The following is a 26884-nucleotide window of genomic DNA, read 5'->3' on the forward strand; positions in this document are numbered from 1 at the left end:
ATTTTGTTTATGTTAAAATGTTAATTTTATTCTGGTTTGGCAACACAATTTACAAGCTAACCCCTCAGTGAGGTTTATCACCATTTCATTTTTACTTCCCTGCAAAGGCAAAACACAGTCACTACACACTATGTTAAAACTGACTTATGACCGAAATCAAGTCTCTAAGACTACAAACGGGTTTGACTCCACTATGCTCAGATTCAGAGAAAATGGAATGAGACTGTTTTATAATCCACACTTGACTGGACAATCAAAAAACATTTCAGTGTTGGCATAGTTACTGTGTTTTAGCTTTGTAGGGCAGTACAGTCAGTTCATGATAGAATACAAAGAGGCACTTCCTCAGAGCATATTTTCTGACTTGATCAACTCTGTGATGATGTGTATGGTCTTCTCATCTGAAAAGGATACAAATGAAATTGGAATTATATATTTAGGTACAAAAAGGAGCACAATTTGTCTGATATGTGGAGATGCTGCCTATGTAGAACGCTCTAAACTAGTTACTTGTGTGGTTCCATTTCAGACAGGATGCTGCCTTAAGGGGCCGTTCATACAGACAGCATTCTCGAAATAAAAAAAAAACAATGAGTAGAACAGAATTCAGGTGTCTCGAGACACGTTTTTTTCAAGTTTTTTAATGTGACATGACGTCTTAAAAACACTGCGTTGGTTTTTGGCACGAGATACTTAAAAAGCAGGGAGACACATCACAGCACTCTAAAATGTTCACCTTAAAAGGCAGCTGCCTATGTAGGTAGTAGACAGCAAAGCTGCTTACTAGGTTTTGAAACGGAACTGCAACTATTCCTTCAGGGATAGTTCACCCAAAAATTTAAATTCTTTTATCATTTACTCACCCTCATGCCATTCCAGATGTGTATGACTTTCTTTCTTCTGCAGAACACAAACAAAAAATTTAAGAAGAATATTTCAGCTCTGTTGGTCAATACAATGGAAGTGAATGAACCTGAACTTTGAAGCTCTAAAAAGCACATGAAAGCAGTATAAATGTAATGCATAATACTCCAGTGGTTAAATCCATGACTTCAGTAGTGATATGATAGGTGTTGGTGAGAAACATAAATATTTAACTTTTTTTTTTTTTTTTTACTATAAATCTCCACCTTTGACCAGCCCCAACCAGTAGGTGGTTGAATGATAAAGTCACTTCTACATCAGAATATGGAAGTGAAAGTTTAGATTTATAGTAAAAAATGACTTAAATATTAGGGCTGCAACGGTACAAAAAATTCATGGTTCGGTACGTACCTCGGTTTTGGGGTCACAGTACAGTACGGTTTCGGTACAGCAGAGAAAACAAAGAATCTTTCTTTAAATTATTTATTTTGAAACAGTGGCTGATGGGCAATAATTCTTATTGTGAAGGCTCATTTATAAATGACTGCACTATTTCTTTAACGAAATTACACTACAAAACTTAAGAGCCTCTTACTTTGTTTGTTATCGCTTTAGCTCTTTCTGAGCTTGCAGCGAGAGGCTGCTTGAACTTGCACAGGCTGTTTGTGCTTTACTCCCGTAAGCTCAAGAGACACATGTGGATGTTGTGACAGCAAGTGAGTCATCATGTTAGATGTGCTTCTTGAGACATACCCGACTTCGGTGAAACAGAGCCGACACACAGCCTTCATTCTGTTCACTACTCGTTGCCAGTATTAATGTAGTTTACTGCGAAACTATATTGTTCCCAAACAACAGATTTTAGAGATGCCCGTGGGTCTTCAATCTCTGGCTTATTTAAGTCTGACATATTTATATTTTGTTTAGTTCCATCACAGTTGGGAAAAATAGTGAGCTAGCTAGTATAAACTTCACAATCATTTATCTGATCCGCAGTTTCTAGTGTACTGTGTGGCGCTCTGTTCTGTTAGTTTTGGTTCTGTGCGGTCCATGTTGCTCTGCAATCTTTATTCATTTTAGTTCTACGTGGTTTGTGTTGTTCATTATATGTTGTTTTAGTATTGGTTTTACACATGCTAAGATAAGTAATCATTCATGTAACTGCGTGTACCGTATCGAAGGCCCTGTATCCACTCGGTTAGGCGCAGACGCATGTACCATTGCAGCCCTATTAAATATTGATCTGTTTCTCAACTTCACCTATCATATCACTTCTGAAGATATGGATTAAACCATTGGAGCCTTATGGACTAGTTTTATGCTGCCTTTATGTACTTTTTGGAGCTTCAAAGTTATGGCCACCATTCACTTACATTGTATGGACTTACAGAGCTTAAATATTCTTCTAAAAAACTTTGTGTTCTGCTAAAGAAAGAAAGTCATACACATCTGGGATGGCATGAGGGCGAGAAAATGATAAGAGAATTTTCATTTTTGGTGGGTGAACTACTTCTTTACATTTGTGTATTTATACACTGAAGTTACCTTCCAAATTCATCTTGGGGTTGGCCAATTTCCTCTCCAGGAGGGAGTCGATCAGCTTACGGAGGTGTTTGAAGATCACACCAATTCTGACTGGAGCCTAATGGGAAAATAAACAGATTTCATCAGAATAACAGAGTTATCTTACCATTTGGCCAACTATATTATGATGCATCAGTGCACCTGCCAATGAAGCGATTAATGCAAATCATGCAATCATCGAACCATGACTAACCCATGAGACAGCAGACAAAAACGGGTTGTTGACCATTGATACTTAAGGAAAGTTAAGTAACATGCTATTCTCCAACCTAAACTATTTTAAACAGCTTTTTGCTCATCATTTTAAAATTATTCAGCATGCAGCTTTTATGACCTTGCATTAATGGAGAGACTACATGGAATATTTTTTGTCCTTTTAAAATATAATTTGTCACCACAGAACCATTTAAAATGAACTACTTAAGGCAAAAATGTTTTTTGAAAAGGTGAAAAGAAATGGTGACCAGTTACAAGACCTAGTATACAAATTCCCTTAAAAAATTCATTTTATTTTTATCCTAAAAATTTTATGTTGATACAAAAAGCTTTCACTGACCTGGAAGTAGATCCATCCATCCAGAGAGATGAGTCTTTCCCGGTGCTGCACATCAATGTCTCCTCCAAACAGCAGCATTGATAAAGGGGAGATTAATGTAGTGTCTCTAAGAAACACCTTAGAGTACTTCACCTGTAGACAAGACCAGAAAAATTTAAAAATAAAAAGATTTGTATAGTTCCTAAAGAATCCTCTGAAGAGTGGTGCTTGCCTATGCAAAACTCACTACCACAATGCTAGGGTGTTGTAGGTGGTTGCCAGTGTGTTGCTGCTATGTGGTTGCTTACTGGTCCAAATCAAAAGAGCCCAAACCTGTTATCTCTATAACAGGGGTTTTCAAACTGGCCACAGAAGGGGTACTAGGGGATCCATGAAAAATGATTCATAAAGAAAAAAAGGAGAAAAAAAAAAAAAGGAAAAAGGAAAAACTATATTTACTGAATTTTTGTTGCTTGTTGAATTTACTAAAATGATTGCCATTTCAGTTTAATCAAAATGCTTCTCTTCAGGTTTGTACATTTAACATTTAACTTAAATATTACGTAGGAAAAGCCCCTAACCCTTCAGAATCTACATTACAGATATTTACATATAGTATAGAAAGCATATAGTATAGCATATAGTGTGTTGCCTTCTTGAGCATCAATGAATGTTTGCACTTTGTGTAATAGTTGTGTATAAGTTCTTCAATTGTCCTAAGTGTCAAAAGCTGGATCTCAAATATATATTATATATATATATATATATATATATATATATATATATATATATATATATATATACACACACACACACAGTCATGGGAAAAAGAAAGTACACCCTCCTTGAATTCTATGGTTTTACATATCAGGACATAATAAAAATCATCTGGTCCTTAGCAGGTCTTAAAATTAGGTAAATACAACCTCAAATGAACAACAACACATGACACGTTACACCATGTCATGATTTATTTAACAAAAATAAAGCCAAAATGGAGAATCCATGTGTGAAAAACTAAGTACACCCTTACTGCTTCCATAGGAATTAAGAGGCCAAGTAGTAGCCAGGTGCTGCTAATCAAATGCCCTTGATTAATTGATCATCAGCAAGTGTGACCACCTCTATAAAAGCTGAAGTTTTATCAGTTTGCTGGTCTGGAGCATTCATGTGTGTGTTAACACAATGCCAAGGAGGAAAGACATCAGCAATGATCTGAGAAAAGCAATTGTTGCTGCCCATCAATCTGGGAAGGGTTATTAGGCCATTTCCAAACAATTTAAAGTCCATCATTCTACAGTGAGAAAGGTTATTCACAAGTGGAAAACATTCAAGACAGTTGCCAGTCTTCCCAGGAGTGGACGTCCCAGCAAATTCACTCCAAGGTCAGACCGTGCAATGCTCAGAGAAATTGCAAAAACCCAAGAGTTACATCTCAGACTTTACAGGCCTCAGTTAGCATGTTAAATGTTAAAGTTTATGACAGTACAATTAGAAAAAGACTGAACAAGTATGGTTTGTTTGGAAGGGTTGCAAGGGGAAAGCCTCTTCTCTCTAAAAAGAACATGGCAGCACGGCTTAGGTTTGCAATGTTGCATCTGAACAAACCACAAGACTTCTGGAACAATGTCCTTTGGACAGACGACACCAAAGTGGAGATGTCTGGCCATAATGCACAACACCACTTTTGGCGAAAACCAAACACGGCATATCAGCACAAACACCTCATACCAACTGTCAAGCACGGTGGTGGAGGAGTGATGATTTGGGCTTGTTTTGTAGCCAAAGGACCTGGGCACTTTGCAGTCATTGAGTCGACCATGAACTCTGTATACCAAAGTATTCTAGTGTACACATTTGTATGAAATCTTCAGTTTTTTGGCAATTTCAAGCATTGTATAGCATTCATTCCACAAAACAATGATTGACTGATGAGTTTCTAGAGAAAGCTGTTTCTTTTTTTGCCATTTTTGTCCTAATATTAACCTTAAGACATGCCAGTCTATTGCATATAGTGGCAACTCAAAAACAAACACAAAGACAATGTTAAGATTAATTTAACGAACCAAATAGCTTTCAACTGTGTTTGATATAATGGCAAGTGATTGTCTAGTACCAAATTAGCAATTTAGCATGATTACTCAAGGATAAGGTGTTGGAGTGATGGCTGCTGGAAATGGGGCCTGTCTAGATTTGATCAAAAATGACTTTTTTCAAATAATGATGGTGCTGTTTTTTTACATCAGTAATGTCCTGACTATACTTTGTGATCAGTTGAATGCCACCTTGGTGAATTAAAGTAAATTTCCTTCCGAAACAGCAAAATCTGGACATTATTCCAAACCTTTGGCCGCCAGTATGTGTGTGTGTGTGTGTGTGTGCGCGTGCGTGTGTGTATGTGTGTATATATATATATATATTAGCTCTGGAAAAAATTGAGACCACTGCAAAATTATCAGTTTCTCTGGATTTACTATTTATAGGTATGCGTTTGAGTAAGATGAACATTTTTATTTTATATAAAGTACTGACAACATTTCTCCCAAATTCCAAATAAAAATATTGTCATTTAGAGCATTTATTTGCATAAAATGACAACTGGTCAAAATAACAAAAAAGATGCAGTGTTTTCAGACCTTGAATAATGCATAGAAAACAAGTTCATATTCATTTTTAAACAACGCAATACTAATGTTTTAACTTAGGAAGAGTTCAGAAGTCAATATTTGGTGGAATAACCCTGATTTTCAATCAGTGCTTTCATGCGTCTTGGCATGCTCTCTAACAGTCTTTCACATTGCTGTTGGTGACTTTAAGCCACTCCCGATTTATGCCTATCCTCGATTCATGCGTCCTTCACAAAGACGAATCTGCCCATTTCCAGCCTTGCTGAAGCACCCCCAGATCATCACCGATCCTCCACCTAGTCGTCTAATGGTTAGACGGAGACCTGGAGAGGCATTCAAGCCACAGTGTCTCGCAACCACTGTGAAATTTGGTGGAGGATAGGTGATGATTTGTCTTTGTGAAGGACGCAAGAATCAAGCCACTTACAAGGTTATCCTGAAAGAAAACTTGCTTCCTTCTGCTCTGACAATGTTCCCCAACTCTGAGGATTGTTTTTTTTAGCAGGAAAACGCTCCATGCCACACAGCCAGGTCAATCAAGGTGTGGATGGAGGGCCACCAGATCAAGATCCTGTCATGGCCAGCCCAATCTCCAGATCTGAACCCCATTGAAAACCTCTGGAATGTGATCAAGAGGAAGATGGATGGCCACAAGCCACCAAAGAAAGCCGAGCTGCTTGAATTTTTGCACAAGAAGTGGCATAAAGTCACCCAACAGCAATGTGAAAGACTGTTAGAGAGCATGCCAAGACGCATGAAAGCTGTGATTGAAAATCAGGGTTATTCCACCAAATATTGACTTCTGAACTCTTCCTAAGTTAAAACATTAATATTGCGTTGTTTAAAAATGAATATGAACTTGTTTTCTTTGCATTATTCAAGGTCTGAAAACACGGCATCTTTTTTGTTGTTTTGACCAGTTGTCATTTTCTGCAAATAAATGCTCTAAATGACAATATTTTTATTTTGAATTTGGAAGGAATGTTGTCAGTACTTTATATAAAATAAAAATGTGATGATAATTTTGTAGTGGTCTCTTAATACTTTCCAGAGCATATACATATATACAGTTGAATTCAGATGTTTACATACACTTAGGTTGAAGTCATTAAAACTCATTTTTTAACCACTCCACAGATTTCATATTAGCAAACTATAGTTTTGGCAAGTCGTTTTCGACATCTACTTTGTGCATGACACGAGTACTTTTTCCTACAATTGTTTACAGACAGATTGTTTCACTTTTAATTGACTATATCGCAATTCCAGTGGGTCAGAAGTTTACATTCACTAAGTTAACTGTGCCTTTAAGCAGCTTGGAAAATTGGAAAAGTGCAAATCAATCCCAGAACAACAGCTGGAGGAAACAGGTATACAAGTATCCATTTCCACAGTAAAATGAGTCCTATATTGACATAACCTGAACGGCTGCTCAGCAAGGAAGAAGCCACTGCTCCAAAACCGCCATAAAAAACCAGACTACAGTTTGCAAGTGCACATGGGGACAAAGATCTTACTTTCTGGAGAAATGTCCTCTGGTCTAATGAAACAAAAATTGAACTGTTTGGCCATAATGACCATCATTATGTTTGGAGGAAAAAGGGTGAGGATTGCAAGCTAAAGAACACCATCCCAACCATGAAGCATGGGGGTGGCAGCATCATATTTTGGGGTGCTTTGCTGCAGTAGGGACCGGTGCACTTCACAAAATAGATGGCATCATGAGGAAAGAAAATCATGTGGATATATTGAAGCAACATCTCAAGACATCAGCCAGGAAGTTAAAGCTTGGTCACAAATGGGTCTTCCAAATAGACAATGACCCCAAGCATACCTCCAAAGTTGTGGCAAAATGGCTTAAGGACAACAAAGTCAAAGCCCTGACCTCAATCCGATAGAAAATTTGTGGGCAGAACTGAAAAAGTGTGTGCAAGCAAGGAGGCCTACAAACCTGACTCAGTTACACCAGTTCTGTCTGGAGGAATGGGCCAAAATTCCAGCAACTTATTGTGAGAAGCTTGTAGAAGGCTACCCAAAACATTTGGCCTAAGTTAAACAATTTAAAGGCAATGCTACCAAATACTAACAAAGTGCATGTAAACTTCTGACCCCCTGAGAATGTGATGAAAGAAATAAAAGCTGAAATAAATCATTCTCTCTACTATTATTCTGACATTTCACATTCTTAAAATAAAGTAGTGATCCTAACTGACCTAAGACAGGGAATGTTTTCTATGATTAAATCTCAGGAATGGTGAAAAACTGACTTTAAATGTATCTGGCTAAGGTGTATGTAAATTTCAGACTTCAACTGTATATATATATATATAGGGTGAGTAATTTCTGACCGAAGGGAGAACTATTCCTTTTATTTACCTACTTTAATACTGTACATTAAAGCTAGTCTGTTCTACAGACCTTTTCCTGGAAAAGCAGCCAACCGTGGGTCTGTAGGAAGCGGTTGACTGAGGAGGGGTGAACGTGGGCCTTCCCCTGAGCCGTCTCAACCACACACATCACCCGTTCCTTAATGTCCAGAGAGGGCGTGCATAGGATACGGCCCACGCTGTCGTAAAGACCTGCAGTCAACACGGCATTGAGAACAGAGATGTCCTGCTTGGAGAGCGAGCCAAGGGCTTTAGGCTCAGAGCTGGGACAAGGGCGGGGAGTTCGGCCAGACTTTGAAGCAATGAAACCCGCCAGCTCCACCATCCTGATGAGTTCCTGCTTCACATCCTGATAAACAAGATCAATACTGGATGATTAAAAGGAACAATCAAGAGCATTAGTGGCCTAATATTGATTCCACAAAAATTATTTTAACTCGTCCCTTCTTTATTTAATATAAAAAGCAGAAATTGTGATTATAGTGAGACACTTACAATAGAAGTGAATGGGGTCAAACATAAATGTTAAAATACACACTGTTTTAAAAGTATAGCCACAAGATGTAAACATCATATATGTTAACATGATTTGAATGTGATAAAATCGCTTACAAACCATATCTCTGTAAAGTTATATCCAATTTTGTTGTCATGACAACAAAACCCTGTAATCCCGGCACCGGATATAATTTTAAACAGATAAGGTTAGTAAGCGGGTTAGTAATGTTAAGATATAATGTTTACATCTTGTGGCTATAATTTTGTAAATGTGTATTTTAGCGTTTATGGACTGGCACTATTCATTTCAATTGTAAACGCCTTACTATAACTTTTTTTTTTTTTTCAATCTCTCTCTCTCTCTATTATATATATATATATATATATATATATATATTATATAAACACCAATCAGCCACAACATTAAAACCACCTGCCTAATATTATGTAGGTCCCCCCCGTGCTGCCAAAACAACACCAACCCGCATCGCGGAGTAGCATTCTGAGATGCTATTCTTCTCACCACAATTGTATAGAGAAGTTATCTGAGTTACTGTAGACTTTGTCAGTTCGAACCAGTCTGGCCATTCTCTGTTGACCTCTCTCATCAAAAAGGCATTTCCGTCCACAGAACTGCTGTTTAATGGATGTTTTTTGTTTTTGACACCATTCTAAGTTAATTCTAGAGACTGCTGTGTGTGAAAATCCCAGGAGATCAACTGTTCCAGAAATACTCAAACCAGCCCATCTGGCACCAACAATCATCCATGTGATTATCTAATCAGCCAATCGTGTGGCAGCAGTGCAGTGCATAAAATTATGCAGATACGGGTCAGCAGCTTCAGTTAATGTTCACATCAACCATCAGAATGGGGAAAAAATTTGATCTCAGTGATTTGGACCGTGGCATGATTTGTTGATGCCAGATGAGCTGGTTTGAGTATTTCTGTAACTGCTGATCTCCTGGGATTGAAATTGACATTCTTAATCGATTTACTTTAACCAATGTCTTTGTTTTATTTGGTTATTTTGTTGTGGTAGGCTGTAGGGCTCTTTGAAATAACTGAAATAATTTGGCGAAGTGATATGGAACCGTTATGCGGACAAGACCTGGAACTACTTCATAGCCGTGCGTTTACTTGAAAAATAAGTGCACACCTTAGAATGTCCGTCAACCAATCAGAATCAAGCATTCAACAGACTGTGGTATAAATATATATAAACAAGGGCCGATTTATTATTTTTATAAATTATTTTTTGTGGTAATCAACATTATGGCACAAATGCTGTTGATTTAGCTTCAAGAAATATTCCGGGTTCAATACAAGTTAAGCTAAATTGACAGCATTTGTGGCATAATGTTGATTACCTCAAAAATTAATTTTGAATCATTTCTCCTTTTCTTTAAAAAAATTAATAAAATAATAAAACATGAGGTTTAGGTTACAGTGAGACACTTACAATGAAAGTGAATGGGGCCAATTTTTGGAGGGTTTAAACAGAAATGTGAAGCTTATAATTTTATGAAAGCACCTGCCTTAATTATTCTGACTAAACTCATTTATTATTTGTACTGTAAAGTAGTTTACATTGTCATTTTTATAATCGTTTTAAGGTTTGTTGACATCGTCATGGCAACGAAGATTTAAAATTGGCTATAACTTTACACAGAAAAGTTTAGTAAGAGATTTTTATCACAGTAAAATCATGTTTACACACATATCCTTTATGTCTTGTAGCTATACTTCTGAAACAGTGAGTATTTTAACATTTAAAAATTCCCCCCTATTCACTTCCATTGTAAGTGCCTCATTGTAAACCCAGATTTTTGCATTTTTTTTAATTTTTTTTTAAAAGGAGGAACGAGTCGAAATTAATTTTTGTGGTAATCAACATTATGCCACAAATGCTGTTGATTGAGCTCAACTTGTATTGAACCAGGAATATTCCTTTACAATCAAATATTTTATGCTCATTACTATATTATTCAAAATACATTAAAATGCAATTCATACAGACAATGACTAAATTACACATCTTCTTTGATGAATATGTTTTCAATTTCTGAATTTAAAGTTATTTTAGTATTTCAAGTAAAAAATGCCTTAATGGAGTAACCGTCTGGAAAGTCTTTTTTTAAAAGTTATGTAAAAACTTTATTACGTAGATTGGCATAATATTTTATTACCAAAAAACAAACAAACAACTAAAAACAGACACAAACTTTGTCTGTCAAATTCAAGTCAATGTTGTCATAACCAACATGCAGGAAGCCATTTATTTGTCATGTGATAAGGAAACCATACAGGAAATTATATCACAGAGAGGATTCCTATGCTCTTGTGTCAAGATCTGTATGGTTTTTAAAAATGTCAGATATTTCAGTCTTTTTATGACATGAAAGGATAAGTTCATGTTTTGAAATGTCAAATGGAATATCCCCAAGAAAAGTAATGGTATTCATTATTAACAAAATTATTATACTGTATTTGTCATAAAACATATATTTGACTTGAAAAATATGTTAGAAAATATTTTGAAAAATAATAATAAAGACTGGTACTCTAATGTGTATTCAGGGTGCAAGAAAAATATTTTAATACTTTGTACTTGATGGTTACACCACTTCACATTAAATACATTTTTGTGTAGAAAAAGGTATAAATGTTTTTTTTTTTTTTTTAATTATGAAACCAACATGAACACAAAGATTACTGTACATTTCTAAGAATTTGGCACACGTGTTTTAAACTACATTTTTAAAAGATTCCCCATTTCATAATGTTGTAAATCCTTATTTTTCATTGACCCTTATTAATTAGAAACATTTCTGTTCTATTTGCACACTCACTGCACAACCAACACATATTCTAGATAAGATCAAACATTTCTTAGATTATGATGACTCTGCAAATGAATAAGAAAGTGTGTTGAGGATTGTAAGAGGATTTCACCTCAATGGTAATAAGGGCTGTGCGATTCAGGAAGTGTCTCCTGCAGTAGTTCATCTCAGCTCGAGTTCCCTCATTCCGTGCACTCTTCCACCTGTGAATACACAAGCAACTTCAGTACAGTGATTTTCATTTCATCCTGTAGGCCAGTGGTGCTCACACTTCTATGGAATGAGATCTGCTTTTCATAATGTTATTATAGCAAGATCTAACATGCACACAATATCTACAAAAAACTATTTTGTAACCAAAACCAAAAATAATACTTATTTTTTAATTATGTAAGTATTGTTTCAAGTTCTCAAGTAATTATTCAAGACGAGTTAACAATCTGTAATCAAATAAGAACAAAGAGATGAATTTAAAAAAGCAATAAACAGAAACAAATGAAAAACAATAGAACAAAATATATTCAAATAAAATAAAAGTTTTTTTTTTTTTTTTTTAAGCCGTTTACAGCAGTAGCCTCTCAAGTATTCAAGTAAACATTCAGAATGAAATTAAATGTAACATAAAACTACTAGCTAGTGGTCTTTACTGTTTGTTTATATTCTAATAATACTTTTTAAAGCTACTAAATTTATCCAACCAAGAGCAGTGTGGTTTATTTGTTTTCTTGTTATTGTAGTTTGATTAATATTAACAACATACTTGTCAGTGGCAGGTCTTTTAGGTTACATTTACAGTATACTTTAGGGCTGACACTTTGATACAAATCCGCTTTTTTGTCCCACTGTTAACGTTCACTTTAGACATTACTGACTCTATTTACATTAATATCTCACCAAGATGGACATTTTTTGCAGAATATTAAAGTGTATTCGACGTATTTAGGTGCACATCCGCATTACCACGAGCACTCGCATGTAAAGTGCATGCACACAAATGCGCCAGTCAGTCAAACAGCATGTGGCTACAGAACCAAGGAAATAAAAATTTTATTTTATTTTTTTTCAATTTGGAATGCCCAATTCCCAACGCGCTCTAAGTCCTCGTGGTGGCGTAGTGACTCGCCTCAATCCGGGTGGCGGAGGACAAATTCCAACTGCCTCCACGTCTGAAACTGTCAATCTGCGCATCTAATCACGTGGCTTGTTAGGCGCGTTACCGCGGAGACACAGCGCGTGTGGAGGGTTCACGCTATTCTCCGCAGCATCCACGCACAACTCACCATGCACCCCAACGAGAGCGAGAACCACATTATAGTGACCACGAGGAGGTTACCCCATGTGACTCTACCCTCCATAGCAACAGGGCCAATTTGGTTGCTTAGGAGACCTGACTGGAGTCACTCAGCACACCCTGGAATCCAGGGGTGGTAGTCAGCATCTTTACTTGCTGAGCTACCCAGGCCCCTTAAAAAGTTGATTGTTAATATTTTTGTTATTTGTGTCTTTTCTCTCTCTATTCTCTTTCCCTTTTGACCTGTTAACGAGATCGACCATTGGTTCTATTTTGATCGACGTAATAAGCACCCCTGCTATAGGCCGTGACACACATCTCTGTTTAAATACAGTTTTGTGTGGTGTGTGATATTTACCCAAGGTAAGCATTGTATATGGTCGTGTGATCTGAGTTTGCGACTGCTAGAGCAGATTTCGCCAAGTTGGCCTCTTCTTTTCTGTTCATAGGAGTTGCAAAGGGTGACTTCTCAGACATGGCTGCTGCAATGGTGGCCTGGATTTTAAACAAACAAACAAACAAACAACACATTTTCAATTATAGATGCCAAAGACATAAAATCCAAGTGTCTGTAGATTTGAAGCCGTATCCTAATCTTTACAGGGTGCTAAACAGTGGCTACTTTTTACAAATGTATCACTTAAACAAATGTTCCCACTTACTGTATTTGATTTTTGGGAATGTTCTGGATTCAATACAAGTTGAGCTCTGTTAACAGCATTTGTGGTATATTATCGATTACCACAGACAATAACTTTCAAATTGCCCCTCAGTAACATACTTAAAATGGAAGTCAATGGGGCCAGCTTTCCGGAGGGTTTAAAAGCAGAAATGTGAAGCTCTCAAGCCAGAATCTTTGTGAGTATTTTCTCAGTATTACTGTAGGTACCCCACTCACAATTGGTTCCAGGCAGCCAAAGATGGCGCCAAAGATGAGCATCTTGCCGATCTTGACGTTGACAGGAAGGGTGGCCAAATGATGGCCGAGAGGTGTCAGGGTGTGGCTATCTTGCTGACATGCACCGATCTTCCTCAGCAGACTGACAGCGTTACACACGGCCTGCTGCTGAGGGGGGTCCAAAGCTCGACAAAGGAAATCTTCTGGAGAGCCGTATTCACACTTCTGTTCAGACACACAGAGGTGACAGAGAAGTGAGTGTGATAAACTATCAGTTGAACAGAAGTGAAAAAATTAAATAAAAATCAAGAACAAAAAGCTGTTCTATGTAGGGATGTGCAGGAGTACGACTAGTCCAGTAATTGATCTGCACCAGTTAGTCAACTAGTAAAAACACTATTAGAACGAGCGTAAATTGATTTTCCTTTCCCTTTATTTTTCACGTTGGTTTTTATTTAAGCTCTGGTTGACAGCTGGACAAAACTCAACAGAATGCAGGAATCTCAAGATGCGATTTTAAAAGTTTAAAGTTTAAAACTACTTTAAACTTCACACAGCATCCTAAAATCAGTGTTTATGATGTAGAAAACCAATGAGATGCTCGAAAGTCATCTGTCTAACACATATGTATACAGACCGACAATATACTTAAAAATAGCACAAACAGAACACAAGAAAACTTCCTGTGTGAACAGGACACACTGATGAGCTGAATTGCAAAACAGATGGCTATCAATAGCAGGCTTATGTTCAGTAATATAGGAATGAATATAAACAATATCTTTACTTCTTAAGCCACTTTTTGTTTTGTCAAATTAACGCTTTACTCGTCTGCTACAATAATGCAATATATTTCAATCTGATAGACTGTATATTTAAACTTCAATGTATTATTTATATTGAATTATCTTTATTTGGGGGCCTTTCTCAGCAAATAATGATAAATGCTATGAATGAAAAATGCACATACTGGTCATATTTGTTATTCTTATATATATATATTTTTAATGTGTACTACTTTACTATTACAATTTTATAAGTAATATAAGTACTCGAATACAAAACTACTCAAAATGCACAGCACTTGTTCTAAATTGTTTCAAGTGATGAAGCTGGTACATAACATAATATGAAGGCAAAGCTCTTCCAAAGGCACTCTCAGAATCTCAGGGATAGAATAGTCCATGAAACTATTAAACCTGCAATGGAAAAGAGAAACATGTCAAATCAATAAATACCAGAGAAATCGCCATCAAAAACAGGTCACAATACTAATATTATTATAATACAAAATGTGTGATAACGAAGAAAATTATTTTATTGTTGTATAATAATTATTACACAATGATAATGTAATTCCTTCACTTTCACCCAGCATTTCAATGCAGAGCATACAGTGGTATCGGCAGTATTTTAAAGATTGGGTACGGCAATGCTTCCGTGGCACCAGTATACCGTGCTATACCTGAATTTGGGATACAGGCGGAAACAGAACCCCTCTTGTACACGTCCTGCCCTGCCCTGCCTCTGGAGGGCGCTGGCTTTACTCACAAACGTCTCCACCAGAGAACTCATCTGACTGCTCTCATGATATCTGAAAACAGAAATGGATGATAACCATAACAAAAAAAAAGATAACTGTTTGATTAACCCCAAAATTATACGAAACAACAGAGTCATCAAAAGGATGTTATTCATTGTGGATTATGTATCAAGCAGATCGAAAACATTTGTCCAGTCCTGGCTCACCGATTTTCTTTTGTTTTTCCCGTGTCAATGACAAAGACCACGTCAGGAATAGTGACGCCGGTCTCAGCAATGTTTGTGGACAGCACAATCTTGAAAAGAATAAATAGATTAATGGATTTGCTTGGATAATTTTTTAGCTTGAGTTTGAATAAAAGTATCTGCTAAATGAATAAATGTAAATGTACTGCGAAAAAAAAAGGTATTTTTAGTTTCAAAAAAATTTGCTTCTGTACAACTAGGCTACGTTCAGAATGGAATGCTAGCTTACTACTTACTGCATAATGGGCAATATATGTATGCTGTATGCTGCTATACTTTTGTTTTTAATAGTATGTGAAACAAAGCACATTTTGCAGTAGTATGCTACAGTACCTTCCTCACTCCAGCAGGGGGCACTGTAAATGCAGAAGATTGGTCTTGGGATGACAGTGTGGAGTGCAGGGCTACCAGCTTATATCTAGATGAAAAAAATACACAAAAGAAGTGTAAAATAACTCTACAAAAAAAGAAAATGGACTTAAAAGTTCAACTTTGCTAGCAGGACACTGGTTAACACTGTGTAGACCTCAGTCACAGTAGATGCCATATTTAAATTTGACGTGAGTGAAAATAAAGCTGATGTCCATAATCCAGCTGCCAAAACATTTCAAATGTGTCTTTAATTCAATTTAAAATTGTAAACTAATTTAAAGTGTAGAAGAGGCACTTGGTGAAAACAAACTTAAAAATAAGGAATATTTCCTGTAGTATTTAAATCCCAGGTAACATCTCACATTTTCCTCAGTTTTCAAAATTGATTGCACGGTCACACCTCACAGGATCACTTGCTTATAAACGACATAAATATTTACTTGTAGTGTCCATCTCATGTACCCTTGTGGAAGGACCCTTCGTAAAGGGACACAGTTGCTCACTTTCGTTTCAAATGACCCTTCAAAAAATGTCCCCTTCCTGCAGTACCCTTCAAGAGTTTGGAATTCGTTCATAATGAACAGACTGTCCTTCTGAACTGTCTTGTTGTCGTTTATGTTTAATTAAATTTGGCATTTCAGTTACTCAGAGTAAGGGCACTCGGGCTGGATTTACCTGTCCTTTGTGTTGAATCTCTTGTCAACAGTCAGCAGATCATACAGTTGTTGAATATGAGCCAGGCCTGGGAGAAACACTAGAACTGCACCATCCACATCACGAAACTGTGGTGACTTATCTGACACAAAGAAATGGAAGAGCATTGCCTTTTCACAAAACAATAATACAGCATGAACTTATTGACGTGCACACTGAATGATGGGTGCAGATGCGTTTCTTGGTTTACCCAGGTAGGCCAACAGGTCTAAGATCAGATCCATGTTAATCTTATTGGGGTTCATGTACTGCAGGGCGTGTCGTGTGCGACTGCTGAAGTGATCCAACTCAGGGCCCAGATTCCAGCCTGACCCAGAGTCCTTCACAATAAACTCCTGAACAAAGTACGACAACAAACATTTTCAAAACACCATGTGATTGCAACAGAGTGCAACGGCAACCGCATTCTCGACAAACCTTTGCTGTGTGAACAGAACCGTACTGGACAACTAGTTGTTAGTTACATCATGTACAATGAGGAACACGCTGCACTGTACACGAGCATGCCTCATGCGTTTCATTTGGGGTTTCGTTAACTCACGGAGACGGAGAAATGAGCGGTGTCATCTGAAGATTCAGCCGCTGTCTACCACCGGCCGCTTACAGACACAAAAGCTGCTCTCTGCATGCGGTTAAAAAGCATTCAAATCCGCTGTCGGTTAATTACGATCTGATGGATGAAATCGCGTCTCGATTGGACTAATTTATTTAATAACGCAGCAGCAATTTTGTAAGACATGCCGGTGTTATGGACGTCGCCATATTTTAGTCACTGTCACTCTGGTCACAGCTATTAGAATACAGTTGTGACTTTGGTTGTTCATTCATACAGACAGCATTTGAACTGCTACTGTACGCTGTTGTATGAACGGGACATTTCAAGACTCACACCTGTAAGTAAATATGGTTGTCAATCCCAAACACTGACTGTGTGAACGTAGCCTCTGTGTTCCTCTTTGGCCGCCGCTGGAGGATTCTACAGTTTCAAAATGGATTGGTTCTACGGTATAACAGCGGCCTCTAGAGGTGAAATAAAAACAATCACTAACCAAGTTTCCATCCGCTTTCACGCTTTGTTATCGACAAAGTGAAAATGCGTAAAAAAAAACGTTTGCGAAATTTGCCGTCTTCTGCCTGTTTCCATTCAAATGGCCTTTTATCGATAAAAATGGTGTGCATGATGACGTCATGCTTAAAAAAAAAACACTTTGTCGCATAAGTTTTGGTTTATCACAAAAGAAATGTGTGTATATCTCTAATTGTGCGCCTTTCCTCTCCCATTATGCCGGCAAATTTTCAAAAGTTAAACAATAATTTTATAGAATGGGGCTGTATGTTAGTGTTCCAAAAAGCACACTGAAGCTTTTCTCTTAGTATTGTTTATTTATTTTAAATTTGAAACATTTTTGTGCACAGAAATTAAGTTTTTTGTATTGTGTGCTAATTCCGCGACTGCCGTCTATTATTTTGAATGGTGTGGAAAAGCAACTTTAATAAATAAACAGATAGCTACCGTGATTAAATTATTTGCAAAGAGTGGCCATTCATTTGTTCTCCCTGCACTTGTTGATAACAGGTGCATGATACGAGATATTTGTGTTGGCACTCCTGGAAGTGTCATGACACAGATGTGTTTGCAGCATCGGATCTGTGCAGGTATGCCGTTAAGACCAATCCATAACAGTGCGAGTAATGATTCATGTACAATAACTTTCAAGGATGTGTACCTTGTTGTCATGATTAACACAGGCTAACGATTGGGGTAAATTCTGTCATGTGACACTATATTTTTGTGTTAATGCCAATTTTCTCGACAAAAAGTGCTTCCAAACAAGTTTTACGCAACATTTGAAGTATCAAGTAACCCTTGGATGGAAACGTAGTTACTGACACCTCGTGGGGACTTGCTGTATCTAAATCTTTCATCACTGACAATATTAATCCATATTTCTATTCTCACTACAATGCGTATTTGTTATTTTAATTAGATAATCAAGTGTTTAAACTGAAGCGGGGGCATCCAAAGAAAAATGTGATTACATGGAAACGCGCCCCATCAGCACATACATATCTCCAACTTCATTTCTTGTGAATATTAATAAACCTTATTCCTCATTAAACCTCATCTGGTGAATACATGGGCTACAAAATAAGAGTCCCTTGTGTGTTTTTGGCCTCTTTATAGATCAAAGTCCACCTGTTATGCATGTTTCTTAATTTTTGTGGGGTTATTTTGGGGATTTTGGTAAAACAACGAACTGCATCTGGGATTTTGTTTATTTTGGGCTCTTGTAGTGTCTATGTCTGTGTCCGTCACAGTAAGGAAAGTCTAAGATTTTTTTTTAAACATTCTATAAATCGGTTTTAAAAATCTTCTTCCTGTTATTCAAATTCCAATTCCAATTAAACATCTTGTGAGACATAGCCAATTTCATTTTAACCCTAATTTCAACACATCAGTTAAAAATGGAACCAATTCTGAACTTTTGGATTTTGCCCAACCATGCTACGCAATCAGATGAAATAGCTGAAAAAGTGGATTTCTGTCCCAAACCTGGTGCTGAACAGTCTTTCCTCCTTTCTGTGTTATATTGATATTGACTTCCTCTTCCTCCTCCATGAACTTCAGACTATACTCTGAGTCCTGCTCCAGAACATACCCGGTCTCCTCCACGATATCTTCCAGATGAAACACCTACAACCACAGCACACAAATCATTATTCAACATTCTGTAGTTTTTGCAGATTGCTTGTTAGGAGCAAATGCTGTGGAATTTCAGAAAGCCTGTTTGTTAATATATATTTCGATGTATATAATCTTACCTCCACAGGGAAAGTTCTGCCTGGTATGGTGACCACTGGGCAGCGGTTGAAGTAGTTGGCGAATTTTTCACAGTCAACTGTAGCACTCATTAAAATCAGATGCAAGTCTGAGCGTTTGTGAACCACTTCCTTTAGTATGGTGAGGAGGAAATCTGACTGTACGCTGCGTTCGTGAACCTACAGGGAACGACAACATTAGAATGACTGACTATATCAGGTTAAACATTCTGTGTCTAAAGTTTTTTTCAGTGAAAGGAAGTCCTGACTTTTCATTGTTAATGCTCTGTTTATTTTCACCCAAGCCAGTAGGTTCCATAAAAATCAAAACCAGTTCTTCAAACAGTGTGGGTAGGGTTGGGAAATATAGTGAAAATTCACAAAATGTTTTCAACGATTTTTCTGGTGTGTAGATTTAAGCAAATTCTTAAATATCGAAATTATTTTAATATGTGCTTTTACAACTTATTATTACATTTCCTATGATAAGTTATTATACTAGTAGTTTCGCAATCATTCATCAAGTATGAGAGTTAAGATTAAAGGAGCACTCAGTCATTTTTCCTCATTAAAAAAGTTTTACTCTAAAATAAATTAACAATAATTCTGAAGTATATGTAAAAAATCATAACCACTCACATGAGATGAAGAGTCCAGTCATATCAGTAACTTATAAAAGCTGTTTTATTCTACATGAAGACGGTCCCCTCATGGGGGCGGTCGTGTTAGAATCACATGACCAGCCAAATACTACTTGCTTAATCTTAGTAACCGCCCCGTTATTGGACATTTTCATTCATGGATTAAACATGGTTGACTGCGGATAGTGACTTCCTACAATGGTGTCAATAACTGAAAATTGTTGAGTTTAAATGATGCTGCATCCAAGCTGCTAGGTGTCAGTGTAAGTCCAAAAGTTACTGAGCGCACCTTTAAAACGTGTCTCTGATTTAAACTTCAATACCAAGTGGCATTAGAATTTGTTTGTTTGAAAGTTTGATTAATTTCGGTGAATCAGTTCAGACGGTCCATTTCAACTGAATTATCCAACACTGATTCAATGATTTATTTGCGTCATCACTCATTTTACAGAAATTTTCGTGTGTCTTTTTTCAGATCTTAAAATGTTTTAGTAAAAATATAGATAGGTAAATATTGCTCTTTATTAATAAGTATTGTTATATTGGTACTTACCAATATATCAAATATTAAATATCAGTGTGTTCATTTTGCACAAAAACATGCCTTGATTATTTTTATACATCTATTATACATAATTATATTTATTTAATAACTTATATTTAGATTTAGTGATTTATTTGTATCTAAATCATCACCTCATCCACGATTATGTGTGTGAGTGTTGTAAGAAGTCGGTCCTGTTGTAGTTTCCGCAGCAGAACTCCAGTGGTGCAGTACAGCAGTCGTGTTGAATCCCCAGACCGGTTCTCCATCCGGATTTGATATCCACACAGTGAATTCTGTAATGTAAAAATCCCATAACATTGTTATCATGTTATCTCTGCAGTCAAATACGTACATATTTGGACCATTTCTATTTTAATAAGCATTTATGTAAGTAACATGATGATTAGACCAGACCCAGCATCCATTGGCTGAGCCCTGCGCCAGCTAGATGCATACAATAGTCGAATTGTTCATAGCACAACCTTGGGTTACTACTATGATGGCATAAGTATCCTAATCCAATTTGGATTATCCAAATTTCAACTAGTTATAGTCTGCATTTAGGCAATTACCTTGTCAAGTGCCTATATGCTGGTAGTATGGCTCTAGAAAATAAAACCTGTTTCTCTCCTCAGTAAGAGGAGAGAAACATTTTTTATAATATCCTGTCCCCTCTTTTCCATATAAAGAAAGTGAAAGGGGACTGGGACCGCCAATCACAAGCTGTATGGACCACTTTTAAAAGCTGACCGATTGTGGATTTTGCCGATTACAATAATTAAGCTGGTGGAAAAAGCTGATAACAGATTAATTGGCCGATAGTTTTTCAAATTGATTTATTGAACATAAAAAAAAAATATCCTCACTGTGACTGGCACAGAAATAGAGGCTACAAGAGTCTAAAATGAGTAAAACCCCAGATGCAGTTTATTGTGTAACTAAAATCCCAGTAGTAACCATAAAAATAAAGATCTGGTCCATAACTCAGAAATACACTCGGAATCATCAAAAGTAGATCATCACATATCAATAGTAGATCATCAGTGATTTGGCAATAAAAACAGATAATTTCCCTTTTCTCTATGGACAAGGTAGTCAAAATCAACATTAACATTAACATGAACGTATGATTAACGTATATCTACTTAACAAGAAAACCTCTTCGGAGGGCTTATTTTTCTAACATTATAAGAAGGAATAATAATATTTAAAAAAAGATCTGCAACAACCGGCTTTGATTTTTGCTGATAACCACTTCCAAAAGCAACTATCGGTGCCGATATATCAGTAAAACCGATATATCGGTCGACCTCTACCGCTTTTAAATACTTTATGGTGCTTTCTTTTGTCATTTTACAGCTTGACAGCCCCAGTCTCCTTTAATTTTCATTAGCCTATATGGATAAGAGTGTCCTGGAAATTATTAAAAAATTCCCCTTTAAGTTCCATAGAAGAAAGTCACAGGTTTAGAACAATACAAGCAAATGATGACAGAATTTTCATTTTTAACTGAACTATTCTTTTAAGGATTAACCCCATTAGTAAGCAGGATATACCCCATTTACATGGACTCTTTAAAAAGTTATCCTCTGATATTTGACCTTGCCTCCCGGTCTGTCATCACTACCCAGCTCCTGTGACACCCTGCTCGCCAGACTCATGGCTGAAATCCTTCTGGGTTGCGTCACCACCACATTGCAGGGCTGAGCGGCCTCCCCTCCCGCTAAGAGCTCTTCCAGAATAAACTGAGGAATCTGGGTGCTCTTTCCACTTCCTGTCTCCCCAGCGACCACCACTACACGGTGGCGCCGTAGAGCCTCCAGCACCCGCTCTCGATGCTGGAACACAGGTAGCTGCTTTCTCTCGGCCAGCAGCCTGCAAGCCAGAGCCGAGTTCCGCAGTTTGAGGAACAGCCTCCGGGACGCTTCCTCCACCACGAGGCCTCCTCCACACTGGGGCTTGAAGTCCTCCTGCATGTCCAGGTTTTCCCAGGAGTCTTCAGGCTCATCTCCAGCATCCTGGAGATCTTTCTGCAGCTCAGCTTGCGGTTGGTGGGCCTGCTGCTGTTTGAGCCGAGTGAGCAGACGTGCGATGAACTGATCACGTGGTTTGTTAATGGCCGACCGGGTTTCCTCCTCCTCTTTATGTTGGCTGTCTCGCCACTCAAGCCAAACATCACGGTAGGTGGGCGGGAGCAGCTGATGCACAGGCTAAATGGAGATAAAAAGACCAAGTTCATTGCATAATAATATTCAGAACATTGTTTGATGATACTACAGTCTTTTAACAAGTGAGAATTCGAAAAACAGATCAAACGCAAACTGGACTGTTTGTCTAATGTCTGAATGTAATGCACTGAAACTCACCTGTCCTTTGATTAGGTTATACAGGGCTAATGTGGCTCCTAAATGCTGGGCCTGCATACCATCTTCAGTCACGATAGTGGGACACACCTCCAGCACGTCACCTGGCCTCTGAATACGAACTCTGATATGACACACAGAACCAGAGCTTGATATATATACAGTCAATACACAATCAGAATCAAAGATAATAACAAAGATAGTAACTTACCTGCATTTCCAATATCTCCCCACAGCAACTTTCTCAAATGATGGTGGAGGGCTCTTTGGAAGGTTCTTCCTGCACCAGTCAATGAGAAACTGTTTGGGTGACTTGCCAGTCCAGCTCCGTGACGTGTAGTCAAAGTTACGGATGTCTTTGGGCTCTTTCTTTTTTTTATCCACTAGGGTATCAACAAAGAAAATCAGATTGACATCACGTTTACAAATCAATGTGAGAGATACAAAAATCGAATATAAATAATAAACTAAAAATAATAAATTAAATAAATGATAAGAAAATATAAAAAAATAAAATGTAATTAAAATAAAACAAAATACAATAATATTAAAAATATCACATATTATTATTAATATATTATTTAGAAATAAAAATTTATATTAAAATAATGACTAAAAGTAAAAAATAAAAAAAATTAAAGAAAATAAAACACAACACAACAATAATTAAAACATAAGTACAATAAAATAAAACAAAATACAATACAAATATATAATAAATATAGTAATATAAAATTAAATGATATAATAGTGAAGTAAAAAAACAATAACATTAATAAATAAAATAAAACAAAATACAATAATAAAAGTAAAATAAGGTATTTCTTCTACTTTTCTCTGCCGGTGATGTAGTTAAAATAATACAATAAAAATTAATAAACTGAAAAATTATTTAAAAAAATAACAACATAAATTATTAAAATAAAGAACAATACAATCAAATCATTTATTAATAAAAGTAATAATAAAATAATGAAAAGTAAAAGTAAAAACTAAAAGAAACTAATATATAAAATAAAAGTTAAATAAAACAAAATAATATTAAAGTGAAGTAAAATAAAATAAAACTAAATACAAAAGTAAAATAAAATAAAATTCCAAAAAATTATAAAATTAATATAAAATAAAACAAATAACAATAATAAATAAAACACAAGTAAAATAATATAAAATAAAAGTAAAATAAAACACAATACAATAATACAATTTAAATAAAATAAAGTATTTCTCCTACTTTTCTCTGCTGGTGGTGTGTCTGCCTGCTCAAAGAGGGAGAAGTTGAGTTCCTCCTTTCCATAATTAAGTGTCACTGGCTTTTTTTCTTCTTTAGGAGCATCTTTAACCTTAATTGCTGAATTAAACACTGGATGACACTCCAAAGACTTCATTTCTGTAATGTAAACAAACATTATGGAGAAATAATTTGATGGTAACATTTCCTCACATTCCATACATTACTGTAGAAAACAATACATGTCATAATTGATAAACAGAGCATTTAGACCTTGCTGTATGACTCTGATACGGTCTTGTGCTGTTCTCTGTCCTGATTTATCTTTCTTGGCTTTAGATTGTGCTGCCATCTCCTTTGCGTCATAAAGCTGAGCAGTCAGCACCAGATACCTGTCATTCTGCAGAAAGAGTACTTGAACTTATCAGACACAGCAAACGTACAGTAGAAGCAAATAATGCGGAAACATGGCACAGGGAAACCAGAATAGGTAAACCTAGTCCAAACTCACAGGATCAAACTTCTCCTCCAGCTCTGGGTTAGATACACTCATGTCATTCTCTTCATCTTCTTCACTGCTCTGATCATCAGACTGTTCAGCATAACGCAGTATCCACTCCTTCATACTGGCACTGTCGTCTTTTACAGGAGTCTGTTATCAGGACGGCAAAAATAAGAGATATTTAATTCTAAGGATCACTTGTTCACAAAAACACTGAGCAAATCATTAATGCCCACATAATATTGGAGAAAAACCAAGTGAGAAAACAGCCAAAGTTTTGGTAACCTTTGCTTTTGGTTTCACATCCTCTTTGGGTGCCTCCTTCTTGGCCTCTGACTGTATTTTCTCTTCTGTATGAGGCTGGAACTTGGGCCGAGTCTTCTGCTTCTCCTCTTGCATCTTTTGGCTAAAACCCTCTGGTAGCTCGTCTTTATTCATAAAAAAAACAAAGTTAAGTCAGGAATTAGTTTTGGGGAGAGTTGGGGTTGGGCTTATGACCACAGACTTCATCAGTGAAGACTGACTGATCATTTTACCATCTCTGAGATTCAGACAGAGCCAGTCGAGTGCCGAGTGCAGATCACCTCCATACAGCACACTGCTCTTCATAGCCTCCTCGATGTGTTCAGTGTTAAACTGGAACTTCTGCAGGGCAGTATACAAATCCTACCAAACATATTATAGATTCATGTCATTTTTTCAAGGAAAAAAAAAAAATACAAAAGGGAAACTGAAACGAACTTTTTACCAGCAACTTTTTAGTGGTGAGTCTCCCAGATATTGGCCCTTTGTCACCATGCTCTTGTCTGTAATCATTGATCAACTTGATCACCTTCTTTTCCAGTTCTGGCTGAATGAAAACCTTCAATACATACAAACACAAAATTAGTAACACATAGCAAGCCATAGAAGATCAGTAATGTTACACACAAACTTACCTTTAGAATTGATTTATCAGTCACCGTGTCAGCCTGTGCGTTAGTGTTGAGACTATACGTTTTAGGACCTATGAGAAAAAAAGAAACAAAAGTTAAAGGGAAACAGATCAATATTTAAGTCCTTTTTTTACACTAAATTCTCCTCCCTGCCCATTAGGTGGAGAAATGCATGAAGAATGTGAATTGCCAAAAACAAAAGAAAAACTCTTAGGAGAGAAGTGTGCTTGGGAGGGCCAGTGAAAGTAGAGATTTATGTTAAAAAAAAAAAAAGACTTAATTATCGATCTGTTTCTCACCCACACCTATCATATTGCTTCAGAAGACATGGATTTAACCACTGGAGAGGTATTGATTACTTTTATGCTGCCTTTATATGCTTTTGGGGGTTTCAAAGTTTTGGTCACCATTCACTTGTATTCACATTGTTTGGACCAAGAGCTAAAGTATTCTTCTAAAAATCTTCATTTGAGTTCAGCAGAAGAAAGAAAGTCATACACATCTGGGATGGCATGAGGGTGAGTAAATGAAGAGAGAATTTTCATTTTTGGGTGAACTATCCCTTTAACTATGCTGACAGACTGTTTACATTGTAACTCTCATACAGCATTGCATGATACGATCAGTAAATCTACATTCAAATAGATAGAAATGTCAACTTTAATTCAAGTATTTTCATATTTGAATACACATAATCATCAAATATGTTGAATATGTGTAAGCAGCATGATAAAATGTTTGTTAGTATCTTATTAATTAATGTTATTATGTTGCCAGTTTATCAAACATTAAAATCTATGAAGGACATGTCCAGGCTTTTTGTAAGATTTAATTTATAATATAATATAATTTATTTTATATATATATATATATATTTTTTTTTTTTTTTTTTTTTTATCTGACCTCTTGGCTTGCTTTCTTTCGAGGTTGATTTCTCATGATTTGGTCTTGGTTGTTGTTTTCTGTTTGTAGATTCAGATGCTCCATCGGATGCATTCAAAGGCTGCACACCCGTGGGCACTGCTGCCGACTTCTTTTTCTTTCCACCCATTGTTACAAAAATGAGTTTAGTTCAAGTGCATTTCCATTAACAAAGGCTGTAAACTGCTAATGATGCATAAGTCGTGTTGGCGCGGCTGTTCTTGCAGTCAGCTAAGCCAAAACTACTGTGAAGGCTGAAATTGAACAATCTTCTTTCAAAATAAAAGTCCAGATGGCGCAACATTATTCAAAATAGAGCTGTTCAGGTTGTTATCTAAAAATCCGAAGGTGACATGGGTTTCCTCACGATTTTCTTATGTTTTTATTTATTTTTGTATTTAATACATAATAGCAGTTTTGGATATATGAGTAAAATGAGGTCTGTGGTAAACATTACTTGAAGACATGTGGAGGTTTTGTTCTTCAACATAAATTACACACAGGCATACCCCAAATGTGAATTT

The 26884-nt window shown here is 36.6% G+C and overlaps 1 protein-coding gene across 3 annotated transcripts; it reads right to left on the bottom strand.

Annotated features, from left to right (window-relative positions):
• Window positions 1-26607, bottom strand: dhx29 (DEAH (Asp-Glu-Ala-His) box polypeptide 29). 3 transcript variants are annotated; one of them, XM_051684110.1, is made up of 27 exons: window positions 26343-26607; window positions 25443-25510; window positions 25253-25366; window positions 25041-25170; window positions 24790-24932; window positions 24514-24654; window positions 24276-24402; window positions 24006-24161; window positions 22983-23154; window positions 22775-22895; window positions 22010-22618; window positions 20558-20701; window positions 19224-19400; window positions 18955-19095; window positions 16591-16735; window positions 16362-16482; window positions 15648-15732; window positions 15276-15364; window positions 14992-15120; window positions 14650-14725; window positions 13527-13751; window positions 12987-13123; window positions 11450-11540; window positions 8029-8346; window positions 3005-3136; window positions 2410-2506; window positions 1-401 (listed from the first exon to the last, which is right to left on the bottom strand). In XM_051684110.1, exons 1-27 carry the CDS (start codon window positions 26488-26490, stop codon window positions 346-348), a joined length of 4092 nt encoding a protein of 1363 aa, XP_051540070.1. In that variant the 5' UTR covers window positions 26491-26607; the 3' UTR covers window positions 1-345. The 3 variants fall into 3 exon arrangements, with proteins under 3 accessions (XP_051540070.1, XP_051540072.1, XP_051540073.1); XM_051684112.1 differs by lacking the exon at window positions 25041-25170 and having other exon boundaries at window positions 25246-25366; XM_051684113.1 differs by lacking the exons at window positions 22775-22895; window positions 22983-23154; window positions 24006-24161; ... (5 more) ...; window positions 25443-25510; window positions 26343-26607 and having other exon boundaries at window positions 22015-22162.
• Window positions 26608-26884: the final 277 nt, after the last annotated feature.

The sequence above is a fragment of the Myxocyprinus asiaticus genome, chromosome 42, assembly GCF_019703515.2.
Source record: "Myxocyprinus asiaticus isolate MX2 ecotype Aquarium Trade chromosome 42, UBuf_Myxa_2, whole genome shotgun sequence".
In the NCBI taxonomy this organism is placed as follows: domain Eukaryota; kingdom Metazoa; phylum Chordata; class Actinopteri; order Cypriniformes; family Catostomidae; genus Myxocyprinus; species Myxocyprinus asiaticus.

Excerpts from the sequence above, each read along its gene's own strand:
- dhx29 (XM_051684110.1), bottom strand. The coding sequence starts at position 26,490 with ATGGGTGGAAAGAAAAAGAAGTCGGCAGCAGTGCCCACGGGTGTGCAG. Across the intron at positions 20,702-22,009 it reads ATGACAGACCGGGAGGCAAG|AATTCACTGTGTGGATATCA; the intron begins GTCAAATATCAG and ends TTTACATTACAG. Across the intron at positions 11,541-12,986 it reads ATATACAATGCTTACCTTGG|GTGGAAGAGTGCACGGAATG; the intron begins GTAAATATCACA and ends GTGTATTCACAG.